Source organism: Trematomus bernacchii, unplaced genomic scaffold (genome assembly GCF_902827165.1).
Source record: "Trematomus bernacchii unplaced genomic scaffold, fTreBer1.1, whole genome shotgun sequence".
Classification (NCBI taxonomy): Eukaryota; Metazoa; Chordata; class Actinopteri; order Perciformes; family Nototheniidae; genus Trematomus; species Trematomus bernacchii.
In genome coordinates this window covers 12,890,901-12,910,269 of record NW_022987593.1, presented here as the reverse complement: position 1 = coordinate 12,910,269, position 19,369 = coordinate 12,890,901, and the positions used below count along the sequence as shown (strand labels likewise).

The following is a 19,369-nucleotide window of genomic DNA, read 5'->3' as shown; positions in this document are numbered from 1 at the left end:
TAAATGTGTGTCCCCGGTGTGTCGGGGAACTCACACAGCGTCAGAAAATGAAACCCTCTCTCTTTTCCTCCGTACCCAAATCTCTAAAAGCAGGGCTACAACGGAGCTGATCCAGATTTGCGTCCGATATTACGTAATATCGGAAATGTATTCTGGCTTTACACCCACGGCCCTATCAGAAACGTTGCTATCAGAAACAATGCCCGACTGTTTTGGACGTAATATGGTCGGTGTTTACATTAGCATTGCTAACACTCAGAGCTAACCTGTACTGGAGAGCGTGTGTGAAGAAGCAGGAAATACAAAGGAACTCACCTTGTGGTATAACCGGCAAGAGAGAAAGCCTTTGAGCTCCATACTGTTTCAGAAATAATCCTTGATAATCCATGATATGGCGTTTCATCACCGCAGTATTTAGTTTAGACAGTAGCTGCCGGGTCCCGCATGAGCTCAGACCCCTCCTTTTTTTTTTTTTATCAATTTTTTTTTTTTAAAGCTTTATACCCAAAATCAGCACTTTTGAAACGGGAAGTGAAATGGAGGGATATGAGGCATGGCTAGAATGGGTGATCTGTTTGGTATTTTGAGCAAAACACTTCATAGACATGTTTTTTATATATTTTTATATATCTGAGACCTATGCTATTGCCTACAAATAGCATGATAGGTCCACTTTAATATCATGCCAGTGGGATGACCTTGTGATGTATATTTAAAAGAATATTTTACTATATTTATTTGCCGTGTTTTGTCGATAAAACAATAATCTAAATGTTCTTTGTCTTTGCTCACAGCGTTGCTCTACGCCACCATCTTCGGTAACGTCACCACCATCTTCCAGCAGATGTACGCCAACACCAACCGTTACCACGAGATGCTGAACAGCGTGCGAGACTTCCTGAAACTCTACCAGGTCCCTAAAGGCCTCAGCGAGAGGGTGATGGACTACATCGTGTCCACATGGTCCATGAGCAGAGGCATCGACACCGAAAAGGTAACGCCCAATCACCTGCATGCAAGATAAAGCATGCTGCACTGTGATTGGTTAGCTTTGTTTTGGTCTTTATTGGATCATTTACTTCAGACTTTAAACATGAAATGATAGGACAGAGAGACTTTGTGCAGCTTTTCAAGTGAAAGTGTAAGCTCATGGTTACGGAGTGACACACACTGGTATAATTAATGTTACTTTCAGCACCTAGAAGTCACTAATGCTAACAATTCCTCAGACATATTATGATATTGAGAAAAAAAATCTAAATTACAATATATTAACGACCAACAAACTTGAATTTCCTCCGCTGGAAATATCACTAAGCTCCATAGTTGTTCTCTTTTCTCTTCACTTTACATTTTACATTTATATATTCAGTATAATATTTAATATTCCATCTGTCACATACTTATGTAAATATAACACCTTGCTTTATATCTTGTTATTGTTAATTTGTAAATTCAACATGTATATTTTCTACTTTCTTGTTTATTTCTAGTCTTTTAATTTGTATTGTACAATGCCATGTCTTTTGATGCTGCTGCAACACAAACATTTCCCAACTTGGGATCAATAAAGTTCTATCTTATCTTATCTTATCTTACAACTTGCAAAGATTTCTAAATATTTTTCTAATTGCATTAATTGGGCTCTTTTTCTGGACCGTAAACACAACAACATCTGAAGGTGGCCTTACTGTGACCTCAGTCTGACCTCAGTTCGTATAAGTGTTAGAGAAATGACTACGACAATACAAAAAGTGCACAGAGAAGTGTTTACACTGCATGCCACAATCACTTCGGCTCAAATATCCCTGGGTCTGTGTATTTAACTGAAATGTAGGCTGCCCAAAAACATATATCACATTTCCACACACTCAAATCCATGATGCCACCTGAAGATGAATATGGAGTTCACAGCTTTCACTATCTACCTAATGTGACCTTGCATTGACATTCTTAAATGATTCATAAAATAAAAAAGACAGTATTTTATAAAAATATGTATAAAGTCTACTGTTTGAAAATTGTAATTCATATATTTTAATAGATAGGAGTCAGCTCAACATTACTTAACAACTTTAATAATAATAATACACTCAGCCCAAAGTGCTTTACAGAAAACATAACAACAATATTAAAATAAATACAGAACAAGATAAAACATCAACAGTGATCCTAATGAAATTCCCTTGAAGTAAATATTTGACCTCGATATTAACTTATTGTGACCTCATTGTGACCTTATTGTGACCTCACTTTGACCTCTGTAGGTGCTGCAGATTTGTCCAAAGGACATGCGTGCGGACATCTGTGTCCACCTCAACAGGAAGGTGTTCAAGGAGCACCCGGCGTTCAGGCTGGCGAGCGACGGCTGCCTGCGGGCGCTCGCCATGGAGTTCCAGACGGTGCACAGCGCGCCCGGAGACCTCATCTTCCACGCCGGAGAGAGCGTGGACACACTCTGCTTCGTGGTGTCGGGGTCGCTGGAGGTCATCCAGGACGAAGAGGTGGTGGCCATTTTAGGTGAGTGTCTTAGAACTGTAATAAAGCTGGTTTTAGAAATATATTCAGGTAAATGATGACTGAAGGGTTAAGGGTCAGTTTTAGATTAGAGGAATATAAAAAACATCCGACAAGTTCTGCTGTTTCACTAAACGGAGATGATTTATGGGTTTTAGTTTTCTACTCAGAGTCATTGTTAATCTCGTATATTAAAAGCCAATTTGAATGCCAAATGTTAATCTGAAGTTTATTTATTTGTTTAACTACTCTTAGTAAAAAACATGTTTTTAGATTAACAACCAAATGAAAAAACAAGCAAACTGATATTAGAATCCACAGAATAAAAAGAAAAAACACCTTAAAATATATAATGTATTTGTATGTACAGTAAGTAGTTTTTAATTGATCTGAAGAAATAATAAACTGTACAACTTTAGAATTAAATTAGAAATCAAACATTAAAACCTAAGTGTAAAAAGTCCCTGATTCTGTAAATAAACAAAGCACCTAAATCTCAAAGAAGATTTTCATAATCAAATGAATTTGCCCTACTAAATATTGTTGAACAAGGTCTTACATCGTTTCATCCTGCCTCCTGAAAAGAAAGTTTAGCTTCCCTTTGAAAGGTCCATTTGCCACAGTGAAAGTGTCATTACTAAAATAAGGTTGCATTCACACCAGCCTTGTACAGTCCGGTTGTATCGAACCCTGGTGCGTTTACCCGCTTGGTGCGGTTCGTTTGGGTCGGTGTGAACGCAGTCCGAGACCTCTGAAGTGAACTAAACAAAGGGACTCTGGTCCGCCTAAAAGAGGTGGTCTCGGAGCGCTTGCTAGTGAACTCTGGAGTGGTTCATCGCTGGTGTGAACGCAGTCCGCACCAAAACATAGGAAGTGTATTTACGCGTCACAAGAACGTAGATGTCTTCCAAATCTTTAGCGAAAGAGTCTTTCAAGACATCCGCGGTTGTTTAGTTAAATAGTGAAGCAGAATGAAGTGTTGAACAGTGTCGTAACAGTAAAAATGCTCCACCTGTCACCTGTGACAGTCTGTCTGTGAAACCTCCTCCTGACTGCAGAACGTCTCTCATTACTGTATATGTTATAAAGTTTTTTAACGGACGTTGTCTGATTATATAATCATATGCGCGGGTCGCTAGAGTCTGTTGATCTCCAGATTGACAGCAGCATGAAAATAACCTGCCGATGTTCCATGGCAGAGGCTCCGGAAGAAATTGTCGGGATTTGCGTTTTTACCCCCTTAATGTCTGACCAATGGTTGAACAGCATTTCCGTGCACATGACTTGTGTTTAAAGTTTATAGTCCGTTTGAGTTTTGCCCGTGTGAACCCAAACCGATCCTTCTGAAAAATGAAACAATGTAACAAACTGTCGTCTGGTGCGCACCAGAAAACGGACTATTAGGTGTGAATGCGACCTAAGAGACTACCTGTCAGAAACACAGTCCAGTCCCTGTGCTCACACTCGTCCAGCAACACTTCTCCAAGGTTTATAAAAGCCCCTTCAGCAGGAACAAATTGAATTGTCAGGTTTTCAGTCTGAGAGTGAGATGGAGAATTGAAGCTGTGCACCGTCTGATTCCCACAGGAAACACCTGAGCTCTGAGACAGACGGTGAACCCTGCAGTCACCTGCCACACACACACACACACACACACACACACACACACACACACACACACACACACACACACACACACACACACACACACAACACACACACACACACACACACACACACACACACACACACACACACACACACACACACACACACACACACACACACACACACACACACTGCCGCCTTGCTGCAGCAAAACATTCCTTCTATTTTCAACATAGTGCGTAGGAATCATGCTCCAGGGCTCTCATTAGCAAAACATCAGTTTTATGCATGAAGTGTTCGTTTTTTTTTGGACTGAAACATGCTGCCAGTTTTTTTGTTGTGCTGATGGAGGGAGACAGTTCACCGGTTCAGAAACAAACCGAGTCAAAGATGATGGAGGAAGCTGTTGAGGCGGAGCAAACAGCCTTCAGAGTCATCACACTATTCACTCTGCTTGATCACAGCACACGGATATATATTTATATGTAGATTTCAAAATATATACATACACAGAAATATGGAAACAGAGCGCTTAAATAGCTGTGAGGCTCTATGTTTGTAAAACATCAACATATTAGATAAGTTAACATGGAAAGTCATTCAGACATTCAAAGCTGTTGTATATGATGCCTGAATAAAAGGCTAATATAAAAAGCATTTAGACACATGATGAAATGACATTAAAATACATTTAAAACAATATAAAAACAGGTTAGTTGGGTAGTTAGTTAGTTAGTTTGGTAGGAAAGTTGGTTAGTTAGTTAGTTAGTCAGTCAGTCAGTTTGTAAAATAGTTAGTTAGTTTGTTTGTAAGTTAGTCAGTCAGTCAGTCAGTTAGTTAGTTAGTTTGGTTGGAAAGTTAGTTAGTTAGTTAGTTAGTTAGTTAGTCAGTCAGTCAGTCAGTTAGTTAGTTATTTGGGTTTGTAAGTTAGTTAGTCGGTTGTAAAGTTAGTAAGTTAGTTGGTTAGTTACTTATTTTGTTAGTTAGTTAGTATGTTGGTTGGACAGTTGGTTGGTTGGTTAGTTACTTACTTAGTTAGTTAGTTAGTTAGTTAGTTAGCAGTAAAGTGCAGTGTCACATATAGGTATAATATACGTTTATAACTATGACAGAAGTAAAACTCAGCTATAAACAGTATGAACTGTATGTATGGATATAAACACTGTGAAAAGTAGTATAAATATTGAACTCACTATAGAGATATATTGACCCTATAATATATACGTATATTAACTAGCTGACGTATGAATGCCAGGAAGGATTCTTGCCTCGCTTCTGAAGGAAGTGACTCGGAAGACATGTGCTACCAAGCAAGCGTCCTCGACATTGAGAAACACCCTGTGTCTGCATGTGTGACCATTAAGGAGGGTTTCATCCCTCCCAATTCTATCTTCTATATATTTTGATAACTCTCTCTCTGGCTGCAGCTCAGCGGTCCAGCTGCTGGGACTCAGATGCTGAGAGGAAATGAGGCGAGCTGACGGCCTCTCAGCGACTTGTTTCTGTCCTTTTAAATATCTGCTTGGACTTCCAGATAATCACCAGAATATAAATGTTATCAGCAGACTGAATCTGCTTCAGTTCCTCTCTGGATAAATATTTGGACTTCCTCTGCAGATCTCTGTCCGAGCCTCTGGTTTCACATCTACTTAAGTTCCTCTTTCCACGTGTTTTCTTAAAGCAGCTGCATCAAAGCTCTTCTTCCCTCTGATGAATGAAGCACTCGGCGGTTTCATTAATGACAAGCGTTCATCATTTTGACCTCTGATGTGTCGTCATTTATCTCTTTATTTACTGGAGGGGACGGATGATTGTGTGGATGGAAAATAAAAGAAACAGACAGAGCTGTTACATGTTGCTCAGAGAATGGAAATGAAGGATTTTAAGTGAATCTATGTTCAATTGTCGCCACATACACACTGTGACAAATGTAAACTTTGCATCTAACCCATCATAGTATTAGAGGCAGTGAGCAAATATTATACAGCTGCCAGTGTGAGAGACTGGTACCTTGCTTTTATATGACTAAGATGAAGATTGTTAAAGTTTAGTGGAGATGGGAGTTTTTTAGTTTATTCTTTTTAGTTGCCATCCCTGTTTTGTTATTTTATACTCTTAAGACTCTTATACTCGTGAAACAAGACTCACTTATATCTGTCGTAACTAGCCTCATGGCTCAAAAGGTTTGTAGGCTCTGGTTCCTTTTTATGCTTGTTTCTGTTTTGGGTAATGTCCCATTTTTAGTTCATTAGGTGAAACTCTCAAAGTACCTGTCGACTCCCTGGTCTGTGACTTGAAACTGCGACCCTCTGGTTTCCAAGTCAGATTACCAAAGAAATCTGTCTCAACTCTCTAATGTTCATTTTGACCAGATAAAAAAACACAACTTCATTTTATCATCTGATGTGTTATTATCTAACTTAAAATTGAACTTCAAAAAGTCACTTTTATCACCTGTTTCTAAAATATAAGAGGTTCCTAGACACTCATTTCACCAGTAATTCTTACTGAAGCTAATTTCTGGACATATGCAGGAGAGCAAGCAACTTGATTATTTCACCACACTGGCTACTTTCTTCAGACTTTTTTCAGACTATTGTTACATCCACACACAGTGTTGATAACTTGGCTTCTTTCTTGCAAGATTAAGCAGCTTTTCAGACACTCTTAGGGAGGTTATTTCTAAAAGACAAATAATGATTTTGCGTATTAGCACAGGGTTTCCCTCTCTCCTCTCTAAGTAGGTGTGGAGCAGGCAGGATGCAGGAGTGAGAGTTAATATAATATAGTAATAAACCTTTCATTTCTTGTTAATACATACTATATCGTTTAGTAAAAATAAATAGATACATGATATAATACATAGTTTTAGATGTGTCTTCTATACTATGATAGGCCTACTGTACATATGCAGTATGGAATGTTTTCTTCTTCTCTGATAATAATGAGCATTCAATTGAATTTACATCATAGAAAGTTAAGAAATGTTTGTGTATGCTGTCAATTATTGTCTGTGTGTGTGTGTTTCTGCAGGTAAAGGCGACGTGTTTGGTGACGTGTTCTGGAAGGAGATGACGCTGGCGCAGTCGTGCGCTAACGTGCGAGCGCTGACCTACTGCGACCTGCACATCATCAAGAGAGACGCGCTGCAGAAAGTCCTCGAGTTTTACGCCGCCTTCGCAAACCACTTCTCCAGAAACCTGCTGCTCACCTACAACCTGAGGAAGAGGGTGAGTCTGCTCCTCATCACCCTTAACGCACAGATTTACTACATTTTAAAAGGTATGAATCAGCTGTTAAAGTAATGTTTAACAATTGGTTTAACAGAAAGAAAACTGCTCAATTCAGACACCAAATGTGGTTTTATTAACCTGTTAAGCCCTGAGCCTGTTTTTCAGGTCTCAGGCTTGAAAATGACATTCCCAGAACAAATGACCATATCTTCCCTTCTAAAAGGGTTAAATTAATAATCTTTTTTCTCAAAGTAATGATAAACCTGTGAGTTGGATGTAGAAAAGTCAGAATCAATATAGATGTTTTTTATTTTAAAGAAAATTCAGAATTTACATAGTAAAAAACTGTAAATTATAGTGTCCGTCCAAAAATCATTTTTTACTTATAGTGAAAACAACCCTTGGATGATGGGTTAGTAGACTATAAGCTTTAGGAATCCAAAGTACAACATATAATAAGTACCCTGTATCAAGATTGATGCAAAACAAGTGACATTTGACCTTTTTAGAGAGATTTAGCAAAAATAAACCACTTCTGGGGTCATTTGGGTGGATTTTCCATATCTCTGGCCCCCCTTGCTCGATTTTGATGGTTGACACCTCTTTCTGACCGTTAGAGCCAATAGAATCGAAGGGGGAGTCCCCCACACACACACGTTGTGAAGAGAAAAGGTGGGGGCTTTGCGCATGTAATATTGCATCAGAGTGAACCTATCTCTAGCTTTTACATCTGGAAACGGAAAACCTGTTACGCACGGCCCCCCCGGTACCGGGCGGATAAACGCGTCATTTGCAGGAAACAACGTCTAAGGAATCTTAATATTTAATAAACTATGAATGTTTTATATCCATGTAACGGGAAGAAACTCAGCTAACTGATATTTTTAATTTTTTTTTCCAAAAAAAACCCACAATGCTAACACTCAGCCTCTGAATTAGCCACGAGTAACCTAAAACGGCACTTAAACTCACAATAACTCCCTTATTACTTATCCTAGATGCACAGCCAACCACTCGTTTTTGTTCTCCTGGAGACACTGAATCTAGGGGTGCCCACCTCAACACTCAGTGATAAACATTTGCGACGCTATAAACGAAAGCGTACATCATAACATGTGGAGCTAGGTAGCTAGAAACGCTAACATGGCTTACCTTGGTCAAAACTGGTCTTCAATGGCATTAAAACGATAAAAAAACGATGCTGCAGTTAATCCATAGGTTCATCCAATGTATCTGTGTCCTCTTTGAAATGATTTCTGATAATCCATCAGCAATAAAATTGCTTTTTCGTTTCCAAATGCCAGAGCTAGAGATCGCTTCACTCTGCTGCACATTTACATGCGCGCAGCCCCCACCTTTTCTCTTCACAACGTGTGTGTGTGGGAGCCTCCCCCTTCGATTCTATTGGCTCTAACGGTCAGAAAGAGGTGTCAACCATCCAAATCGACCAAGGGGGGCCAGAGATATGGAAAAAAAAACATTTTCACCCAAATCACCTCAGAGGTGGGGTGGTTTTGGCTAAACCTATCTAAAAAGGTCAAATGTCACTTGTTTTGCATCAATCTTGATACAGGGTACTTATTATATGTTGTACTTTGGATTCCTAAAGCTTTTAGTCTACTAACCCATTATCCAAGGGTAGTTTTCACTATCTGTAAAAAATAATTTTTGGACGGACACTATAATTTACAAAATCTGAATTTTCTTTAAAATAAAAAACATTTATATTGATTCTGACACTTCTACATCCAACTCACAGATGTAACCTTGCTTTGATAAAAGAAATTATTCCTATAACCCTTTTAGAAGTTAAGTTGTAGTCATTTGTTTTGGGCATGTCATTTTCGAGCCTGAAACATGAAAAACAGGCTTGGTGCTTAACAGGTTATTGCTTATGGATTATCAGAAATCATTTCAAAGGGACACAGACACATTAGATTAACCTATGGATTAACTTCAGCAGCGTTTTTATCGTTTTAATGCCATTGAAGACCACTTTGGAGAGACTACAGAGCCAAGGTAAACATTTTAGCATTTTTAGCTACCTAGCGTCACCTGTTTTGATGTCCGTTTTTGCTTATAACGTCGACATTTCGTATAATTGAGCAGGTCTTCCTTGAAAAAGAGATCAATGATCTCAATGGGATACACCTGGATAAATAAAGGTTTGAAATTAAATTAAATGAAAAATTCAGTGGTAATGTCGGTGTCCATCGATTCTGTGTCACCTCACGGTGTGAAACGATGTCATGGATGTAGAGAAGAGATAAATAATAAGGTTTTGTGAGTGATTTTCGGTGCAGAAAGGTGTTAGCATTTTTCGCTCGCTGCTAATTCAGAGGCTCAGTGTTAGCATTGTGTGAAAAAAAAAAGAAAAAAGATCAGTTAGATGAGTTTCTTCCCGTTACATGGATATAAAACATTCATAGTTTATTAAATGAACATGCCCTCAGACACTGTTTCCTGCAAGATGTTGCGGCAGTGCCCCGGTACCGGGGTCTCTCGGGCTTAACAGGTTAACATTTGCAATAGTATGGACCCAAAAGAAGAATGATTAAATGACCCAAACCTCCATTACTTTTTCATACTTGACAGGGGAGAATACTGTTAGATTTTACAGTCTATTAAAGTATTAAAGACCCATCGTACAAATATTCATACTGACATTTTTCTTCTGACCCTTTGCACTCCACTTAGCGGTTCCATTGAAGAGGTTTGAACTGACTAACCTTTTATTTTCTATTGTGATGTTTAAAGATACATTTTGTTGCATGTTCATTCCAGCTTGTAAGAGGTATAAGTGTGCTCTTGACACTGGAACAGGGACTTATTTCGATTAAAAAGGACCTTATTATGCTTTTTGGGGGTTTCCCTTTCCTGTAGTGTTATATAGGTTTTGGTGCATGTAAATGGTCTGCAAAAGCTAAAATCCCAAAGTTCCCTCCAGAGGCATCTCTCCCACTCGCTCCCCCCTTGCCTGAAACGCCTCCATAGGACTCCTTTGTTTACTTCAGGAACATAGTGACATCACAATGTAACAATGAGCTTCTATCGGCTAGTGTTCCAATAAGAGTAGACTGCATCTGAAAGCACTTTTTGAACATCAAAGTCAACTTTATTGTCAATCTTTCAGTTTGTGTGTACAGACAGAGAGATCGAAATACCGTTTCCCACAATCCCAAATATAAAACAAATGTATATAAAAATATGTGTGCAATATGTATATATATATATACAAAGAATCAAGGACACATTTTTACATCTGCACACTTTTAGACCTAAATAAAAACACAACAATCAATATATATGTCACAGTAGAGGCACAAAATACAATTATGGAATCTGAAAAGGACCATTGTCATTTTTTTAATCTGCGATAATTCCTATTGAACTGTTGCCTTAGCGTTATCTTTGTCTCATTCTTCCCTTTCATTTCTCAGTCTGATTGAACCACTGTACAGCATTTTGTTCTCCACGTACAACCCAAACACTTCAAACAAAAATAACATCTATTTGTAAAGAGGACTTTCTACTACCTTAAAGCATGAACGACCATTTCAAATAAAGACTAGTCCTCTCGGCCTTCTGACTGAACGCAATCAAGCTCTCTGAGGCAGGAGATTACACACCATTCAATGATAGTGTTTATATACACTCTGGAAACCCTCAAGAGCGTCCTTTTAGAAATCAGCAGCCACTCTTGTTTCTATTATTGAGGACTCAGTCATAGAAAGATAAGATCACAGACAGACACCAAAATGCTGCTAAAATCAGCCCAAAGCGATGAGAAACACACAAACATGTATTTCTGAGCGTGTGTGAGTCTTGTAACCTTGGATTCCCTTGCCGCTCGGTGTTGGAGTCATCTGTTGTTTTTAACGATGAAACTTTACATAAGCGGCTTTGTTCCCGACTCGTCCTCCTCCTCGGAGCAGGTGCGATGTCGGCTGAGCCAACAGTGTGGAGGCGGACGATGACAGGTGACGTGTTCACACCTCAGCTGCAAACACACTCTCTGCTCACTTTAACCCTGAAACCCTCTCTAAAGACAAACATGGGAAACGTTGAACACAAATCCTCTTTATTACTGTTTATTTAATGTGCTCTAACCTGAACAAAGTCAGTCGGTTGCCAAATGTGTATTGCCATTTTGTTTTTCCAGCAAAAGACCTAAACAAATGTCCACAGACGACAACAAAAACGTGGAATAATAAAATAAATACAATATATACAAATCACAATGATGCAGTTAAAGGTGGGGTAGGTAATTCACTTCAGAAACACTTTTTGTTATATTCCATGGAATGCTCTTAACATCCCGATAGCAATGAATATATTAAATGCTTTGACAATAAATACATAAGAAAATGTCATCTGTGGAAGCCGTAATACTGTAAAAAGCACGACCAATCATCTGAGCCGGCCCGGCTAAAATAACTGGATGGCCTACCTGCCTGTCAGCCTTCCATCTGTGCACAAACTTATCTCGTGCCCTCATCGGTCATGTGTGCGTTCGTGTGTGTTGGAGGAGGGGCTCTATAAGGAAGTGGCAGATTTTTTTCGGCTGCGTACTTTCAAATTCTAGCGCACTCGAGCTGGTTTCTCCATTCTTACCTACCCTACATTTAACAGACATCATTATAGTATAACAAGAACATTGATAAATGGGGGGCGTGTGGCATAGTGGGTTGTCCGTGGGTGTTCGGATCAGGGGGTCACAGGTTCAAACCCCACTGTAGTCAGCATGTCGTTGTGTCCCTGGGCAAGACACCAAATTGCTCCTGTGGGGATTGCCCACAGTATTGAGTATGTAAGTCGCTTTGGATAAAAGCATCTAACAAGTGACATGTAATGTAATAAATATCTCATTCAGAAATATACAATAAATAGTAGTAAATAAGAATTAAAATACCTAAACAAATCCAAAATATGTAAATTGACTTGTTGGAGATGTCGATGTTAATTGTCAATACGTTTTAACAGTGAGTTACAAGCTTGTATAAAAATAATCATAGTATAAATGTGATTTTTCTTGGTGTGATTAGGACATGAAGTCTTCTTCTGTGTCATTATGAGCAGCAGACAATATTAGAGTCATCCTTGAGCTTAGGAAGGTCGATTTAATAAGACCTTCCATTGATGGAAACAACAACAATCAATACAATGAGTCACAGATTTCATCAGTGATCCATTAACTCAGACAGCCAATATCCAGACTAACGTAAATCCACTTCCTGTTTTACCTGGAGGCCTGACCTCAGTCTGCACTCAATCTTGTAATTTAAATCCAATTTAAGTAAAGGTCAAGTATCAGAAAAAACAGGGTATGTATAGGTAAGAAATATTGTCAAAAATTACAAAAGTTATACATACTAAATTGTGTTTCTGTGAGTAACACTGAGTTTCACAGATATTCTTAATACAGGAGGGGACATTTGGAGAAAAACTGACCTGAAGTGAAACTAACAGCTGCTTTAAAACCACAGAAACTTTGTTCTTGTTTTGTAGGAAGTGGAAACACCTGATGTGTGACACCTGCATAGCTAAAGTCAACACACTCTCACTTCTGCTTTTACAACACCAAACAATTCTTCTTCTTCTCACAACATGTGAGATATGAGAGAGAAAGAAACTGAGATACGTTATAAGTGGAACAAAATCCGGGTAAAAAAGCCCTTTTCTATAAACGCTACAAACAGCTGCCTTCCTCAAAAAAGCTTTACTGATACAAATTGAGTGCTATTCTTTTGAAAAACACTGGCTATAAAATCTTTCCATATTACAGAGACAGGGTCGAAATCAAACAGCCCGAAACGATAAAGTCAAACAGGCGTGCAGTAAATTCTCCTTCATGAGGGTGATTATGTTCAGTATTGAATATGAAATGTTCATTCATCTTCGTTCAGATAAATGGGTTGGACAGTATAAAACAAAGGAACAAAAAATAGGAAAATTGATCTGAAAATTCAGGGATTTGTTTCTCCACACAGAAGCAGAATATCTTTATCTTAAAGGGAAAACAAATCAGAGTAATTAAAAGTAAGTTCAGGCCGGAAACAGCCCCCTAGAAATGAAAAATAAACTCCAGCCTAACCAGGTTTAGGGTCTAAATGGACCAAAGTCTACCGCCGAGATATTTTTAAATAAGGATACTATTTGTTTGAATAAAATTGGATGGAAACACGAGGGGACAGCTAGGAATTAAGACGAGGTATAACACTCTGGGATGTTAGCCATAAGCCTCTCTCTCTCTCTCTCTCTCTCTCTCTCTCTCTCTCTCTCTCTCTCTCTCTCTCTCTCTCTCTCTCTCTCTCCGTCTCTCTTCTTCTCTCTGCTGTAAATCGATGTGAAAGCCATCGTGTCTTGTTCTGCTTGGCTGTGCAATAATGGCGCCGGTGAAGAGGAACGACCTGCCGGGCTCTTCTCACCTCCAAACCCCCCAACTACAGCTGAGCGCTGCATCACAAACACTCAGCAGCATCATCAACAACAACAATAATAAAACCCACCTCATAACATTTAAATCCAAAGATCATAAGTCTTCTGTCCAGCCTTAAGGATAAACTCGGCCTATGAGGCGACATAATTGCCCTTTCTCTTTAGGAATTTCTCCTGCTGTATTAGTAAGACAATAAGGAACGTTCAGTAGATATTTCCCTCAGGATAAAAAGAATAAATGTAATCTAATCTTAAAGTTTTATGATGGATTCTCAAAGTACTGAAAGCTGAATAGAAAGACTTTGTCTCTGGTCTCAGACACACAAGTTAAAGAAGACATATAATTCTAATTTTCAGGTTCATATTATTATCTTGTTCCTCTACTGTGTCTCCATGCTTTAATGTTCAAAAAGCTCTTTACTTTTCTCATCCTGCCTGTGCTGCAGCACCTCTTTTCACCCTCTGTCTGAAACCAGAGCCCAGTCTGCTCTGATTGGTTAGCTGGCCGGCTCTGTTGTGATTGGTCGCTTCGAGATGTCCCGTCACGTACAATGTGTCTGAGTGATGTCACTATGTTCAATGGAGGTGTTTCAGGCAGGATGTTAGCCTTTGCAGACCATTTACATGCACACAAACCTATATAACACACTACAGGAAAGGGTAAACCCCAAAAAGCACAAAAGGTCCTCTCTAAGAGCTGCATGAGAAACAGCTTGTTGGAAGGAGAAGACAATCACAGGTTGAAACTGTGTGATGTATGACTGGATTTAATTCTCCACACTGGCTGAATGTTAAGACAGAAAACTGCTTCGTGACAGGAGAATTTCACCCAGACAAACAGAGTCTTCAAAAGGTTTGAATGGATGAAATTGTTCAGACAGGATATTTTATCTAAAGAGGTCAGCCCTCTTGTTGAATTCTTTGAAGTGCCTATTGTGAAAAGCAAGAATTTTGCTGTCAGAGAGGTGCTGTTCAAGCGTGACAGTGGTGCTCTTCAATAGTTCCCCTACTTTTTGATTTGACAATAACTTTTATTGCAAGTCATACAGACAAACAAATAACTCCTATAAAAATGGTTTAACTCACAGGGACAACAAGACTAAAGGAAGTCACCCGCCAATACGTGTGTTTTCATACAGAGTAGACAAAGGAGATATAACATATTAAGTAGGATTTTGCTACCTTTGGTCAAAACCCGGCTAGCTGAATTCCTCAGTTTTATGCTAAGCTAAGTTAACCTACTGCTGGTCTTAGCTTATGCAGCTGAAAAGACAGATATTTCCTTCAGGAGCTGATGGAGACCACAAACAGAGCTAAAAGAGAGTGAAAAACTGGACTTAATTTAATCAGGTGGACACACACCACTCCTAATGAACGATTGTGTGATTTGTAACTGCTGTAAATGGATATAAGTTCAAAATACCATCTAAAAAGGTGATGATATCTTGATTTTGTGTTTACTACTTGCTCATCAGTATTTAGTAGTTTACACTGAGTCCCTGCAGGCTGTAGAGTTTGTGTTTTGACATTTGAATGCAGCACGGAGAGTCTGTGAGAGTTAGAGCAGCAGTGGGATGCTTTGTGTTTATATCAGAAGCAACAGAGCAGCGGTTGTTGAACATTAGCAGTTCTCTCACATTCTGCGTTCCTCTGTTCTCATCACCCCTGAGAGGGAGAACCGTCCGACTGCTTCACCCACACTATCCAATTTCAGCAGGTCAGGAGCTCCCTGATTGGCTCAGGGCTCAACATACTGATGACATCGCTAAGGGGGAAAACCTCGCCGTCGCCGCCTCTCGCCGTTGCAGCAAGATAAAGATACTGAGACTCAGCAGAGGTCACATGTAGCTGACGCTCCTCACACACCGTTATTGTACGTTCACGTCTTTTATCTGAACACACAGCCATTTACAACCCATCAGCTCTAACATAACCTTCACACCTGGAGTGACGATGTTAAATGGCTGATGTAGCTTCAGAATAAAGGACTAGACCAATGATTTATATGTTGGAGCAGTAGTTCTCCACCTGTTCTGTCTGACGGATCCTCACAGCAGTAATAGTTACCCTCCATCAAATGCAGCTGGTCTTCAAACAAGCATATTAACCTGCCTATGCAGAGAAATATTTTTACTTAATAAGGTTTTCTTAAATGAAAGCCCTTTACACACATTTTTAAAGCATTTTATTCATGCTTTTATATGCATTTTTAAACATGTTTTGGAACTTTTTGTGAATATGCAGAATTCAAGTTTTACGTGATAAAAAGCGATGTTAATTTTCAAGGAACAGAGTAGATTTATGTTGCGTTTTTTTGCACGAGGAAGAAATGCACAAACTGGTTGAGTTCTGCCAATATTGAATATAATACAACACGCCCAAAATCTCAGGGGTCTGAACCGAGACAGCTTACGTATTACTCCCTTTAACTTAACAAAGGCACAGCAGACTACAACCACTCCTCCAGTTTTCTCCTTTGTCAGATAAAAGGCCTGGACATATTCAAGTATATTCGCTGGGGAGTAATTTGCCCCCATTGTGTGAAAGCCTAATTACATTACATTGCATTTAGCTGACCATTTTATCCAAAGCGACTTACAATAAGTGCATTCGACCAAGAAGATACAAACTTGAAGAAAACAGAATCATATAAGTACATTAGGTTTCATAGAGCCACAACATTTTAAGTGCTACTCAACTGGCTTTAGATAAGCCAGTCCTTTGTTAGTATAGAAGTGCTTTGTTAGTATACAAGTGCTTTGTTAGTATGTAATGGCGCGTTTCCACTACAGCGCGGAGCCCGGTTTAAGAGGGCTGTGACGTCAGCGGGCCGTCTTTGGTTGCGTTTCCACTTAGGCCTAGTACCGGCCGGCGGGTCCGAATTCACAGTTTTTCTGGCCTCATAAAATCGTGGGTCTAGGGCCAGAGACAACGAGGCTGAGTCGGGTATGCTAAACTAGAGAGAGAATCGCTGGCAAGGGGGCTACAACTACAACAAGATGGACATATTTGACCGTGATTTAATTGTAATACACGTTTCAAAATGATGCCGAAGTAACAACATACTGATACCGGTTAGTAAAAACCATGAATTAATGCTTTGACAAGTCTGCAGACAGACGGCAGGCGAAAAACCATTTAAAATGCGTGTTTTCTAAATGGAGATTGGCTAAGCTAACGCAGTATATGCTCCGACCGTCCACACTCACAACAACGGCCTATACAGACATAAATAAAGCAGCGACTGTACTCGCCATGACACAGGCAGTCTGTGGTTTGTACTTGTTTAACTTTTGTCTAGTTTCTGAACATATATGAGGAGCTGTGAGCTCTGAGTGCTAACAGCTAACGGCTGTGTTGTTTTTCTGGGGTTCTCATTGAAGATGACGTCACGGCTCCGCCTACACTGCGTTACTATAGATACTACCCCAGTTCCTAAACTGTAATGGAAATGCGCCATAAAGTGAGCCAGTCCTAACGAGGCCTAGCCATACCGAGCGAGGCCGAGCGAGGCCGTGTAGTGGAAACGCGCCATATGTGCTTAGTTAGTTCCTAATGTCAGTATGTCCAGCTCCATGAAGTCTTAACAGAATCATTTAAGTGCAGCAAGCCAATAATACTAAATACTTTGGGATTGAATGATTGAGTTATTATTGTTTATAGATACCAAAACTCCCCACAGGCAGAACCTATACACTATCCAGAATAACTGGGTTTTGAATTTATGACTTTGAAGTTTTGAGTTAAACTCTGGTAGATTGGTAGGCCCACTGCTTTGTTCTATCTAGACAAATATATCTTATCAGCTATGAAATGGATTAGCATGGCATTTGGTTAATTTCATCACCTTTTCAGGCCACACACTTCTTTGGGACTTCTGTTTGGAGGTTGAGTCCCATCTCTCCTCAATCCAAGATCTAAATGGTCACAGAAGTCCTTCCTGTAACATTTTGATCATTTCTTTTGATCATTTCCTGTCTTTTCACAGATCGTCTTCCGGAAGATCAGTGATGTGAAACGTGAGGAGGAGGAGATGTTGAAGAGGAAGAACGAGGCTCCTCTGAACCTCCCTCCTGATCATCCGGTGCGACGCCTCTTCCAGCGTTTCCGTCAGCAGAGGGAGGCGCGGCTGGCCATGGAGCAGGGGGATCAGGTGGTCGGCGATGTGGAGAAAGGAGTCGTTTCCCTGGCAAAGCCTCGAGGTCCGGTGGTCCTGGCCTCCACCAGTATAGTCATGTTGACGGAGAGCCCAGCGACCCCCACCACCTCCTCAACATCCCTCGCTTCCTCTTCATCCAGAACCTCCAGTCGAGTCATGCTCCACACTCCCGCCGCCCAGAACGGAAACATAATCGGCTGTAAATCTGCAGAGCCAACCAAAGCGAAAGGCTGGGGACGATTCAAAGAGTCGGTCGCCAAGGCCGAGTCGTGGAGCAGTGTCTCTAAAGCCGAGTCCATGGAGACGCTGCCCGACAGAACTAAGTCTCAGGACCAGTTGTCCCTGAAGAAAACAGACTCCTGTGACAGCGGCATCACGAAGAGCGACCTCCGATTGGACAATGCGGACGATGTCAGAACGCCGCAGGAGCAAAGTCCAGTCCAGGCTGAGGAAAAGAGGGTCTTCTGTCCGATACCGGAGCAGAGCATCCAAGCCCCTTTCCTGGAGCTGAAGCAGGAGTTAAGAGGCGACATCAGATCTTTGAACAGTCGCATGGCGGGGCTGGAGACTCAGCTGGCGGAGATGTTGCGACTCCTCAAGTCCAGGAAGTCGTCCGGTTCCTTCTTTGAGATCTCGCGGCCTCCTTCCCCTGACTCAGATAAGGATAGCTATTCCTAAACTGGACTAGAGTCCGTTGCAGAGAAGAGCTTCTGACTGAAGTGTGAGGCTGTGCTGATGGTGGGCAACGATGCTATCACACAAAAGCACTTTATGCGTTCGTAGCATTACTCGGCGAGATGACAATGACGTCAAACTGGAATGAGGATTGCTGATTTAACTTTGATCAAAGACTAACGGAAGAGTCATGATGGCACCTTTTGTCCTCAGGAGGGTTTACACCTTCATATGATTATGGCAATAATAAGAGATGGCTTTAACATTGTTGTTTTGAACAGGACTTTGGCACTGTGATGATGGAAACCGTGTTTTAAAAGCTTATTTGGTTGCTTGGAGGTCTGGTCCACAAAGTCTGTTTAGTTTTTTAGCATTTTAAGAAAGTTAACACACTTCAAAATGAAAGGGGTGCATTCAAAGACAATCAAGTAGACATATCTCTGTGATTAAAGTGGGACATATGGGTCCAAAACATGGAAAACTGACAAAAAGAAGATTATGATACATTAGCTGCTTTCACACCAAAGTACTTTGCCGTACTTAGTTCCCAGTACTTAGTCCCGCCGAACTCTTTAGTCCCGTAACTGTCCTAGTAAATCGCGTTCACACCGGAATAAGTCCCTGAGGGAAGGATTAGGCAAATGAAGCCGCTGACGTCACTTCTTCTTCTTCTGCTTTAGGTTTACTGGCAGGCCGCAAACAACTTCACGGCGTATACTGCCACCCAAAGTCTTCGGGA

At 40.3% G+C, this 19,369-nt stretch overlaps 1 protein-coding gene across 2 annotated transcripts in view; it reads left to right on the top strand.

Annotated features, from left to right (window-relative positions):
- kcnh1b (potassium voltage-gated channel, subfamily H (eag-related), member 1b) overlaps positions 1–19,244 on the top strand; it is a 62,625-nt gene extending 43,381 nt beyond the window's left edge. Inside the window, exons 9-12 of one of the 2 annotated variants that reach the window (XM_034129558.1) lie at positions 795–994; positions 2,268–2,520; positions 7,159–7,355; positions 17,785–19,244. In XM_034129558.1, the coding sequence (XP_033985449.1) occupies positions 795–994; positions 2,268–2,520; positions 7,159–7,355; positions 17,785–18,633 (1,499 nt within the window). In that variant the 3' untranslated portion in view covers positions 18,634–19,244. The remainder of the gene's footprint in view (positions 1–794; positions 995–2,267; positions 2,521–7,158; positions 7,356–17,784) is intronic. The other variant, XM_034129559.1, reaches the window with a different exon arrangement.
- The last annotated feature ends 125 nt before the right edge of the window (positions 19,245–19,369 follow it).